Source organism: Chaetodon auriga, chromosome 1 (genome assembly GCF_051107435.1).
Source record: "Chaetodon auriga isolate fChaAug3 chromosome 1, fChaAug3.hap1, whole genome shotgun sequence".
In the NCBI taxonomy this organism is placed as follows: domain Eukaryota; kingdom Metazoa; phylum Chordata; class Actinopteri; order Chaetodontiformes; family Chaetodontidae; genus Chaetodon; species Chaetodon auriga.
Genome location: NC_135074.1, coordinates 32,586,591 through 32,599,142, shown reverse-complemented (window position 1 = coordinate 32,599,142; position 12,552 = coordinate 32,586,591). Strand labels below are relative to the sequence as shown.

The 12,552-nt window shown below is 47.2% G+C and overlaps 1 protein-coding gene across 1 annotated transcript; it reads right to left on the bottom strand.

Annotated features, from left to right (window-relative positions):
• Positions 1–1,480: 1,480 nt before the first annotated feature.
• gpn1 (GPN-loop GTPase 1) lies at positions 1,481–7,013 on the bottom strand. The gene is made up of 13 exons (XM_076735615.1): positions 6,815–7,013; positions 5,867–5,960; positions 5,627–5,733; positions 5,435–5,472; positions 5,131–5,209; positions 4,954–5,048; positions 3,804–3,849; positions 3,569–3,715; positions 3,409–3,491; positions 3,048–3,087; positions 2,883–2,973; positions 2,106–2,216; positions 1,481–2,000 (listed from the first exon to the last, which is right to left on the bottom strand). The coding sequence occupies exons 1-13, from the start codon at positions 6,980–6,982 to the stop codon at positions 1,903–1,905; spliced, it is 1,197 nt and encodes a 398-aa protein (XP_076591730.1). The 5' UTR covers positions 6,983–7,013; the 3' UTR covers positions 1,481–1,902.
• Positions 7,014–12,552: the final 5,539 nt, after the last annotated feature.

Below are 12,552 nucleotides of genomic sequence, written 5' to 3'. Positions count from 1 at the left end.
ATTAGATTTTTTTTACGTTTCTGCAGCTTTTTCAAACAGACTCTGATTCCTCCTTTCAAGTATTTAAATACTTCAGCAAAAGTATGAATATCACACTGTGAAAGTCCCGCAGTGAAAATGTTACTTCAGGAAAAGCATGCAAGTATTGAAGTACTGCAGTAAAGTGTCCTCTGTGACTGTCCTCTTCTCTCATCATTCATGTCAAAGCAGGATTTCACTGTTGGAGATCCTGAGTTCACGTTGTGTTTTGTTTCTGAAGTGCAGTGAAGTAAAAAGCAGTTTTCCCTCTCAGGTGTGGAGGAGTGGTGAACACTGGAGTGAAGACTCTGGTTTGGATGTGTAGGACTGAGAGCTGGTGAGAAGCAGCGAGTGGAAAGTGACTCAGCTGCTCTTCAGTCCGACCACGCGGCCGGATTTCGGCGAGCGTGTAGGCGAGAGAACGAGTGTGTCGGCACAGAGCCGGCAGATGGTCGGCGGGCGGAGAATCTCAATCCATTCACAGAGCTCAGACATGAATGAAGACGAGCAGAAAGCCGCTCGAACGGCTTCTGTCAGGATCTGCAGAGACGGATCGATCGATGCATCAAAGCAGAACAAAGAAACGCTCCTTCATCAAAACGCTGCGTGGGAGTTCATCTTCTTCCATTCAGAGCCGCTCTGTCACTTCATCTGCCATCTCAGATGGAAACAGAGTGGACAAAATAACAGAAACACCTGTCAGTGTAACACAGTACAGCAGCTGCATCCACACCGAGAGCTTCAGCAGCAGCTGAACGTCTGCACCTTCATGGAGGAGGATTTAGTGCAGGACCTTCAGACAGGTGGACCTAATAACGTGGACACGTGGCTGAAGCTGCACAGAGCTTCTTTAGTGTCATGTTTTCTTCCCTGAACGCACCCTCAGATGCAGAAAGTCCTTCCTCAGCTCTCAGGAACTAACTGGTTTCAAATGAAGAGTCTGCACCATCAAACCTTAAACGTCTCAGCCAGAAAAGACTTCAGTGACGTCTGAATCTGTGGCTGAGACATCGATCACTGTCCAGTGAAGAGGAATCAGTTGGACAGGCTGAAAGATGAATCTGTTTCATTTCTGTCTGCACACACGGAGCATTCAGTTTATAATGAGAGGGACATAGCTGATTATGCTAAGCTAACTGATGCTATTTAATCATTTAGTCAAATGTGTAACTTGAAGTAAGGTGAATGTTCAGGTTGAATCATTATTAAACTGCATCCATCAGGTTTCAGCTCAGATCTGTTGAACAGACTCTCGTTGCCTCTTTTACTCTGAACAGGTCAGGTATTAGCATGCTAACGTTAGCGTGGGTCGGTTCAGAGTCAGGGCTGTGAGTATTTATAGGAACTCATCTCTGCAGAGGAAGCAGTTTGAACTTGATGAACACTGATGTTAGCATGAAGCTAAAATGAACGAGCGGCTCCTGAAGTCTGGATGTCAAACAGCAGCTTGATTAAAACAACCTTAAACTAAAAGCTCACTTTTATTTTGCAGATCATAAATTCTTTATCTCACAAACAAACAACAGTAACAAAGAAATAAAAGAGTTTCTTCTGATATAAAAATAGAACCTTTTCTTCTGAGGGAAGGAGTGACGCTGAGGAGCAGCCAATCAGCTCTACTGACAGAGCCAGGTCACAGGGTCAGAGGTCACCTGCTCAGACAGGAAGTTCAGCTCAACAGTTCAGATTTCAGATGTGATCCGAGGGAAAACATCACTGATGAAGAATCTGCTGAACGTCCAGTTTCTGTTCCAGGAGATAGTCTGCACCCCACGAGGGGGGGTGGGGGGGGTGTCTTCTTTCCCTCACCTTCATTCAGTCTCTGTCTTTTCTTTTATTCCTCGCAGCGTGAAGTGTCAGACGGCAAAGGTCAGAGGTCAGAGGTCAGGGTCCCTCTCGCTTTTTGTTTCGGACCTGAACCACTTCCTTCCTCTCAGTCAGGAAGTTTCCGAAAGCTTCGGCCTCTTTGCTTTCCTCCGTGGCTGAAAAACAAAACCAAAGCAAAGATTCTTCACACACGTCTGTTTTTACAGCGCTCACTTTTTACAGTGTGGGAACCGGCGGTTGGTCGGGGTTTCGTTTCTCACCGTTGTGGTCGATGTCGTCCGTGTCGCTGTCCTCCTCCTCCTCCTCCTCCTCATCGCCAGGGTTACCACGGGTCATGATGAGGTCACTGGGCCCGGCTATGTCAGCTTCCTCTGTGGACAGGAAGTCAATCAGCAAAATACAACAATAAAAGCACAACAAACTGCACTCAGTGGACTTCATCAGCATCAGCTCGTCGTTACTGAAGACTCCACTTTGATCCTATTCATGGTCTTTTCCCTGCAGTGTGTTCACATTCTGGTAGTTTTCCCTGTTAGTCTGCCCTTCTCTCTCCGGATTAAGATCACCCTCAAACACACCAAGGATTCTCAGGAAAGTCAGATATAATTTAGGGTTTTGTGTTTATGATCTAAGTAGTAAAAACTCTTTCTTTGGAGGGTCTGCGACTTCCTCATCTCTTGGGAATCTTACATATTTGGTATGAATTTTGTCTTAAATAACAGTAAATTCTGGGACCAGATTTTATTTTAAACACATTTTGTTCCAAAGCCTTTTTTAAATCTGGTTTTAGTTTTGTTTTTGTAGTACAGAAAATGGAGACGGCGCGTTGGTTCCAGTTACACTCGTGAACCCTGAAGAGGCTTCGAGTCGACGCAGCCGCTCAGCTGAACATGTGACGCTTCTCCAGCGTGTCAGTAAAGGTTTGGGTTGAACTGGAGCAGCAGAAACTCTTTCCAGGGACATGACAGACCTGTAAACTACAGAACCACCTCTACACGCCGTGTGCTCTGCTGCATCTCCTGCATGGGCGGCTCTACCTGCAGCGTGGCTGCCGCTCATCTCGACGGCTCCCAGGTCCTTCCTGAGCCGCTCCAGCTGCTGCTGCTGCTTCCTGCTCTGAGCCTCCGCCTGATGGACAGGAAGTCAATGAAAACTGACAGAAACAGAGAGAAAAGAGAGGAAACACAAACATCCACACTCACCAGCTGTTTGCGCAGTCTCTCATATTCAGGTCGATAGTCCCTGAGGAGGAGGAGGAGGAGGAGTTCAGTAACCTTCGTCTAATCAGTGCTGACCTCTCTGAGATCAAGATCACACAAACAGCTTCAGACACAATCACAACAAGCCAAACAGACTCAAAGCTTTGAAAAGGGCCAGCAGGACGAGACGGCGCAGAGCAGTGAATCTGTCCACGTTCAGTGTCCACCTGAGGACAGGTGACCCGCCTGAGAGGTGAGGAGTGACCTCCTGCAGGAGGCCCGATCGTCGTCCTCCTGCTGATGGTGAGGACCAGCCTCCTGTTTCAGACAGCACGGACACAGGTCATAACTCTTCCTGACTCACCTCTCGTACTCCTCTGCGGCATCTTCCACCTGAGCGAACAGCTCGTCCAATCCGCTTCCTGTCACCGCGGACACGCCCACCACCTGCAGACACAGAGACAGCACCGTCTGGACGGTTCTACTGGGTTCGTCTCCGTCCTGCACTCAGCTCGTCCTCTTACCCTCAGGTTGGTGTAGAACTCGTCCAGCACCAGACTCATGGAGCGCGTCAGGTTGCTCACATACGAGGTTTCCTGATTCAGAGCGTCCTGGAAGACCTCAAAGTCCTGCATCCACTCCACTGCGAAGGCGTGGTCGATGATGTCGGTCTGCACGGACGAGTCCACAAGACAGAAGTCAGACACAACACCAACAACTCAGCGCTGAGGCAGCGCAGCGGACAGGAAGTGACCTCACCTTGTTCATGACGACGATGAAGGGCAGCTTGGTCTTGTAGAGAATGCTGAAGAAGAGAAGCATCGACTGAGACTCAGAGACTGAAACCACGACTGTCACATGACACAGAGCGACACTCGCTCACAGCAGGTTTGAGTCCAGAGCGAGCTCATGTTGGAAAAGAGACTAAATCAACGTCTGAGTGTCTGCTGAAGGCCATCGCTGTCCCATGATGCAATGCAGAGACCTGCTCAGTGACTCCGATCCCATCCAGAACTCGTACGAGGCTCATTTCCACCTCAGGAATAACTGCACTCTGACCTCCTGTCTGGAGGAGCTGCCTGCTCCTCCTCTCCTGCTAATTTAAAGTGGATCTCTTTTTCCTTCGACTTCATTTTCCAATCAGCTCAGTGTGAAATCTGGGAGTAAAAAATGTTGTTGATTGTCAGCTACAGGCAGCTGCTGCTCTCTGTCCTGGTACTGTCAGCCTGTTTTCTTTACATTAAGTTAAACTGTCTCCATTAAAACAGATGAATTAGCTGTTAGCAGCTCCTGCTAGCAGCGTTCTCATGGATGATCAGACTGGATCTCTCAGGGTTCTCAGGTTCTTCTTCTCTCTCTTCCTGTGAGCTGAATCCAGTCTGAACAGACTTTAGAGAAGTTTAACAAACATTACTGTGCTCTGTACATCAACCTGGTTTGTATTAGCTGTAAAACAGTATCTGGTCTGTTAACGCCCCCTGCTGGAATCCTGAGGTCACTGCTCATACAGATTATTGAAAACATGAAGTTATCTGTCAGAAATGTGTTGGTCCAGTGTTTTCCTGTTTCATTCCTGAAAACATCGATGGTCAACTGTTCTGCAAAAACAGAAGAGTTCTTTTATTTCACTATAAAAACATCACATGATCTCATTTTTTCACAGCTTGTTTCTGAGTGAGAGCTGTTAATATGTGAGGTGTGAGAAAACGTGTGCAGATCTGTTCTGATGTTTTCTGACCTGGAGGTTTGATTGTGATCAGCTCGTGTGTTGATTCATCTGACGTCAGTTTAGTGACTCTTCACAGGTGTCAGGTCTTAACTCGGCGAGCTCCACGTTCTTATTATTCATAGAAATGAAGGAGAACACAAGCAAACTGATGGCGAGGAGCCAGCGGTGAGGCTAACGTACCTGCAGGCGTACAGCATGTTGGACATGAACGTGACGGGGCTGACGCTGCGGGACGTGTCCATCACGTAGATGACGACGCAGGGGAAGGACGACGCCTGAAAACACACAAGGAAAACAAACTGTGACGCCATCGATACAGACACAGAAAAAACACGGAAGCCCAGCGTGCAAACCCACCAGAGCCTCTGTGATGATGGTTCCAGACGCCGACCAGGTGAAGACTTCAATCTGACCCGGCGTGTCGATCAGCACGTACCTGCAGAGGTCAAAGGTCGTCAGACTCAGTAACACACAGAGCGTGATGCTTGCGAAATCAGCTGCTGCTATGACGACCGCAGAGACAAACAGGAAACGGTCGTCAGATGAGAAAAATGGTCACGTGGCCGACGGCAGAAGACATCAGCAGATTCACAGCATTCAGCCAAACAGTACGGCGACAACAGAGGGACAAACACAAGCACAGGGACGGCAGGACACTCACCTGTGACTCTGCTGCTTCTTCTCGATGAACTGCATCACCTGGAGAGCAGAAACACACTCTGTCAGGTAACCTGACTTCGTTCAGTCTCACGCAGCTTCACACAGTCCCAGAGGAGGACAGGAATGACTGTCCAAAGCTCCACTCAGCCTGGATTCATGTCCGTTCATGAGAGACAGAGTCAGACGGAGTCACCTGATCAAAGCGCGTCGCGAACAGGTTGAGTGACGTCACGATGCCACCGTTTGGCCCGAGGCCGTACTGCTTCATCACCTCCTTGTAGTTCACGGTGTCTCTGATGTCTGGAGGAAAGAGGACGGACAGAGTGAAGGCTACAGAGAGCAGGAGGGACAAACAACTGAACACGGTCTGGACGGTTTAAGTCAGCCCAGATAAACTGTGTTCTGTGTGTCCAGGAAATAGACCGGTCCTCACCGATGTTTGCAGGGAAGGGGACCTCATGGACGGCGGGGTCCAGGTTGATGACATATGGAGGAGTTTTAAGTGAGTGCAGGTGAGCCGTCAGCCTCTGGAGGACACAAACAAGACCGAGATCAGAAGAGAAAGACACTGTTCGACTTCTGGTGTTAAATGAGCTGAAACCCAAGTCTCGAGTTTCAACTTCATCTTTGTTTACAGGTGCGCTGTGTTTGTACACAGGTGCATTATGACCAACAGTTGGACGGTTGGGCCTCTTCTCTCAGTGAGGCTCTTTGGTGTGTTTTGATGGAGCTCTGAGGCTCAGAGGAAGAAGTTCTGTTAGCAGAACTGTTAGCAGTTAGCATTCACTGCTAGTTTGGTCTTTTCACGGGGTTCACTGATTATCACCAAACCGACGTTGAATAAACTGTGTGTTGACATCTTTCAGAACTGGGACACCTGCTCCCCACCTGCTGCAGCGTGAACGCGCATTTAAATGCTCGAGATCGCGGGTGAAGGTCTGGATTCAGCCGGCCAGGGAGCGCGGGCTGGCCCTGAGGCAGGACCAGGATCAGGATCAGGACCGGGACCAGGCTAACTTCCCACTACATCCTTTCAGGTCCAGCTGAATTAAAGACTCTACAGAGTACAGATGTCTTCAGACTTTGGTAAGTGTGGGATCAATGAAGTCTTATCTTATCTTAGCTTATCTTATCTTACAAACGATGGTTACCTGACAGGCCAGAGCGTTAGCTAGCATAAGCAAACAGTCCAGCTAGTAGCGAGTAGCTAGCAGGGGAGCAGTTTACCGCATATTTTCAGTCATAACCACTAACGTCCCATCAGAAGTCGGAGCGGAGCTGGTCTCAGAGCAGCCATGTGAACTTCAACTTCTTAACTTGTTACCGGCAGAAGAAGCTAACTCATGCAGGTAGCTACCGTTAGCCACACACGCTAACTCACCTGAACGAAGGTGGTTTTCCCGGACCCCGCCATGCCCAGCACGATTAGACACACGGGTTTGTCCCGGGCGGCAGCTCCCGGTGTCCCGCTGTCTTTCCCCGCTTCTGAACTCTCCTGGTTCTCCATTAAAACCTCCTCAGCTCCGGCACTCTGTGCGGCATCAGCCATGTTGTCCGTGGGAAGTGGCTGCCGTAAAGACAATGATACTGTCGTAAAAGTGTGAGCGAAGCTTCAAAGACTGTTGGGACTGTGTGGAGAACGTAAATAAAAACAGAATGCAGTGATTTACACATCCTGTTCGACCTGCATTTAATTTAAAACAATACAAAGACAATAAAATGAATGTTCAAACTGACAAACTTTATTGTTTTTTGTAAATATACACTCACTCTGAATTTTATGCCTGTGTTCCACTTTTTCTTTTAAGACACTCAGAAAGTGTTTGGGAGCTGAGGACACAAACTGTTGAAGTTTTGAAAGTGAAATTGTCTGCATTCTTGCCTGAAATATGACATCAGGTGCTCCGCAGTTCAGGGACTCTATTGGTGTATTTTGTGCTCCATGATGCTCCACACATGTCAATGGGGGACAGGTTTGGACTTCAGTCTAGTCCCTGTGCTGTTTTACTTTGAAGCCATGCTGCTGTAACACTGCAGAATGTGTTTGACATCATCTTCCTGGAATAAGCAGGGACGTCATCTGGACAGCAGCATGTTGCTCCAGAACCCATTTGTACCTTTCAGCATTACGGGTGGTGCTAAAGTGTAGCTTCATGTCCTGCAGCCTGCTGCTCCACACACACTCAGTAAACTGTAAACTGAAACTAAAGCTAAACTAAATTATGGATCACCATTAAACACATGGAGACTCAATAAGAGACAAAGACAGACATGGAGTGTTTCATTGCTCCTCATCTGTCCATCAGGTCTTCTGTTTGTGAGGACACACACCTGCAGGAGATAAAGAGTAAATCTACACCATCAGAGTGTCAGACGAGCTGCATGCAGCAGAAGGTGTTGTTGGCTGTGACAAGCTGTTTTTTGTTTGCAGCAGCTTTTCTCCTCCATCTGCTGCAGGTGGTGTCAGCGGGAGGAGGATCCTTCATCTTTACAATGATGACACAACCAGGGAGCCACAAGATGGCGCTCCAACACCACTGTGACAGCTGCAGGGAGCTGGAGCCAAAGTCCACAGGTGACCGTTGTCACCATTCATTGAGTGGGCAGTGAGACAATATTTAAAATAATGAAACACAGTTTACTGGTTCAGCATGAACGAATGAATCGAAACCTGCTCCACAATCATCCTGTCCGCGTCTTTTTTTTCAATAATCAAATCCTTCAAAAGTCTTTGAATCACCGAAACATTCATCTCTCTGTACATTACGTTAGATCATCATCTTGTCCTTTTGGCCATCTTTGATCTTTTTTCCTCGCTGTGAGGACACAGGAGCTCCGTCTTTCTGTCCTCTGCATGAATGGAAAGAAACGCTTTGTGACGGTGAGACCTCAGTGCTCTTCAGCCTGTCACCGTGGACTCAGGCCTGGAGCTGAATCAGAGTGGAACAGAAGGAAAAGCAGACACCAAGCCAGCGGAAAATATTACAGAGACACAACATGGCTGCCGTCGTCATGGTAACAGCCCTGCATCACACAACACGGAGCTCCTGCAGTGTGAACTGGTCTCCGCGCAGTCACTGGGTCAAACATGTGACCTCCCTCTCCAGAGTCCAGCCGGCGGCGTGTTTCCTGCACGCTGAGCTCATCCCGCCGGGGGCTCGTTACCGGGACTTTACGCAACGTTTACACAACGTTTACACAACGTTTACGTAACGTCAGGCCGGAGACATTCTCGTCTGTCCTCGTGTGGTTTCCTCTCAAACACACTGTTTGCTGGAGGGAGACTCAGACTGGAGTTTCACTGGCAGTGACCCCTTGTTTCAGGAGCGGCCAGTTGTAGCGTAGAGTCTCGTTTAGCCTCTTTTAGCTCCTCGTTTTGGTTTTATGACTCATTTCCTGTCCAGCAGCAGCTGTCTTCTGATAAGCTAACCGTACACGACACAAGCAGACTCAGTCAGAGACGAGCTGGTGAACATAGTGAAGCATTTTGCAGCTAAAGACCAAAAACAGAGCTAAAAGAGAGAGAAGACTGGACTGACGCTCATCAGATGAACACTGGGGTTCACCCCTCAGAGCTGCAGGGGCTCGGCCTGGCACTGAACATCCATCCTGTTTCCTCCTCATCCTGCAGTGTGACGGGATGCAGTTAGCTGAGGCCGCTTGTTTCGCTCTATCGTCGACATCGTTCTCAGTGGATACAGAAGATGTCGAGCAGTTCATGTTTTCACATTAATCCATTTTATGTAGAGCAGCACATAATCCTACAGATCAGAATCAGGTTTTTACTTCAGCAGGCGTTCACATACAAGGGGTTCACCTTCGTAAAGAACAAAAATGTGCTGCAAAAGTTCAGAATCTTTCATATGAAATACAATAACAAATATGTAAATATGTGTGTTTTAAGATGAAAAGCTCAAAGTCAAAAAGACTGTTCACTGTGTAAAGAATGTGTGTAACACAGATTTGTGTTGACGTGAGCACATTAGTCCTGTCCTTGCATCTTTGCACCGGCTGCCCGTTAATTTTAGGATCCAGTTTAAAGTTTTACTAATTGTTTTTAAATGTGTAATTGGTTTGGCACCACCTTATTTATCAGAGCTTGTACAGCTGCACACCACTGCCAGGGCGCTTAGGTGGTCAAACCAGCTGCTCCTGGCAGTACCCAGGTCCAGGCTCTCCACTCGTGGAGACAGAGCCTTCTCAGTGGCAGCCCCTGAGCTGTGGAATAGCCCACCTCTCCATGTTAGAGCTGCACAGTCCAGTGAGCACTTTAAAACACTCCTACAAACACATCTTTTCTCCTTGGCGTTCACTCCCAGCTAGGTGAGCAATCTTGGCTTTCTCTATCTCTCTCTTTTTACTCTCTTTTTTACTTTCTTTTATTCTACATTTGTTTTAGATTGACTTGTTATTATACCTTGTATTGTTGTATTTAGTATAGTGTTTATGATATATTGTGATTTTACTACTGTACAGCACTTTGGTCGACTGAGGTCGTTTTAAATGTGCTTTATAAATAAATCGTGACTTGACTTCAGTTGACGTGCTGGGATCAGAGTCCGTGTCAGTGGAAGCCTTGTTGATGAGGACAGCTGCTAATTCAGATGCTAAAAACTAAAACATAATGTAATCATCACACTTCTCATTTTCTAACATGCTAATCTGGTCCTCTGAAATTTCCCTCCATGCTTGTGATCTTTCGCTCCGGCCCCGGTGGGATCAGCGAGTAACGTTAGAGTCACACAACTCGGCACAAAATTGGCATTTCCTCTGTTCTTCTCTCCAGTAAATTTGTCGCCGCCTCAGCTTCATCAGACTCCCGCTGGATGTGTGTCGTGGAGGTCAGCGAAGGTTACAGGTTGGTGAACTTTGGCTGCAAAATCAGTGTAGTTCATGCCACTGTAACTCACACAGCGGCCCTTTGAATGTACTGGACTTGCGCAGTGTCACACATGATGGCATGATGCATCTTCATCAGCCACCATTTTTGTGGACATGTTTGTTGTTTTTCTCACACTGGCACCAAAAGTTCACAACCTCGTGATTAATCAGCCACTCAGGGGTCTGGAAACAGGCTGACAGTGACAAATATAAATAAGGCTAACAAGTCCCAGTGGGAAACACAAACTCCAACATGGAAGTGGAAAGAGCCTTAAAATTCAGCAGTGATAAATGACAAACAGCCATGTGAAATCATAGCAGACGCTGTCAGCGGAGACCGAAGAATCTCTCTAAATGTCTTCATTGAAACCTTCGCTGTGACTTCCTCGCATGCCGTCCACGTCCAACACTTCTCCTCCGAGTGAGAGGAGTTTGCAGGAAATGCAAATTAATGCAGTGTGTCTTATTAAAATGCATCTGGTTAAAAAGAAAGGAAATATTCAGTGAGTGCTAATGCGCAACATTATAATTTTAAAACTTCCCTTTGTAGTTTGTGTTTCATCAGAGCCGGGTGTGATGAAATGATTGTGACACTTTATTAGCGATTCATGTGGAGATGAGAGAGGAAAGCGTATGCAGACGGTTCGGTTTCATTACAGGAATGTCAGAGCAGCTTTTTATCCCGATCTCACCGAGTTTAACAGCTGCACAGAAAAATGAACAACAGCACCAGAAGATGAACGTTCCAGTTACAACCCTGCAGATTTCTCCTCAGTTAATACACAGTTTAGGCTCTTTTGAGGACCTTTGGATTTTTCCAATAATCTCTGCAGGAGCTGCCTGTGAAAGCACCTCCACACATCGTGGATTCAGAGAAGAGCTGCAGCATGTTCTCCAACATAATCTGGTCACAACTGAATGTCACTGATAGAAGCACCTCCCCCCGCTGCTGTCACAATAAAACATCTGCTTTACACACTGAGATAGAAAAGACACACAGCTATCATACTTCATTAAAGCGACACTACTGCTCCACCTAAGGGCTTAGCTTAGCTTAGCTAGCTTAGCTTAGCTACTGTGAGCTTTGTGTTCGTGGTATCCTCATTATTTTTTGATGCAGTGCATTTCAGATGAAGGCACATCATCCTCTGGACTGTGGTTCACTCGTCTGCTCCATGAATCCATGAAAGCAGCTCCAGTCAGAGTGTGAAGGTTTTTCTGTCTCCTGCGTAGCATGAACTGCTCATTTCAGTACGGACAGACAAAGACAGAGTTTTTAAACTCTTCAAGCAAGACGAGTCGTCTGAGATCTTGGTTGGTTTCTGCCTTCAGAGCGTCGCACCAATGAAGAGGATCTCTTTGACGGTAGGCCTCAGGAACTAAGATAAGATAAGATAAGATAATCCTTTATTAATCCCACAGCAGGGACATCTGCAGTATTACAGCAGCAGAGTGGATCCTTCAAGACGCTTCAGTAAAAAAGTAAGATATGATAAATAAGTAAAACGGCAGCGGTTGAGCTCACGTTAGTGCACATGGAGCAAATTGAAAGAATCTGATCCTGCACATGAGTGAATGAGTCAGTTTGGGTGTGTGTGGTCTGCTGGGAGCAGAGCTGATCGTAAAGCCCCCTGCCCTCCATCAGACCCCCGTCCTCTCAGTCTGCTTGGCCTTTCTTAGTGCACCTGTATCGTCTGTCACATGGTTTCAACATGGCATCTTCAGCCCGCTCCAGCGTTCTTCGGCCTCGTGTTCACAGTTTTCTTTATTCTCTGTTTTTTCGTACAAAGGGAGGAACCAGACGAATGTTTCTGACCACGTCAAACCCAGACGGCTGAACACCAGCAGAGCTCGGCGGTGCAGCTCCACTTTCACCTCTCTGAGGAAACCAAGTTCCAAACGTGTTTGTTTCTCTTTCCGTCGCCGCTCTGTTTGCTTTCCTTCCAGTCGAGATTCTCGTGAGGCCTCGGCTCGACGGCAGCTTCTGACAGATGAGGAGGTCACTGGTTACAGCAGCAACCTCTCCTCCAATCCCTGAGCCGGCATCCCTAACCTGCCTGTTCGATCAACTGATTGATTCATTGATTAACTGTTTCATCTGAACTTTTATATTTATAGCAAAATATCATATTTCATAAACTCTTCATATGTTTTATGCAGAAAAATCTTCATTTGTAAAGTAGCTAAGCTGTGAAATAAATATGACGCAGTAGAAGCAGAAAGTGGCAAAAACGCAGT

What these genes read in the sequence shown, in the direction of transcription:
- gpn1 (XM_076735615.1), bottom strand. Translation starts at nt 6,982, where the DNA reads ATGGCTGATGCCGCACAGAGTGCCGGAGCTGAGGAGGTTTTAATGGAG. An exon ending in AACATGCTGTACGCCTGCAG is followed by an intron (nt 3,850 to 4,953) that starts GTACGTTAGCCT and finishes TCTCTTCTTCAG; the next exon opens with CATTCTCTACAAGACCAAGC. An exon ending in GGACGACATCGACCACAACG is followed by an intron (nt 2,001 to 2,105) that starts GTGAGAAACGAA and finishes TTTGTTTTTCAG; the next exon opens with CCACGGAGGAAAGCAAAGAG.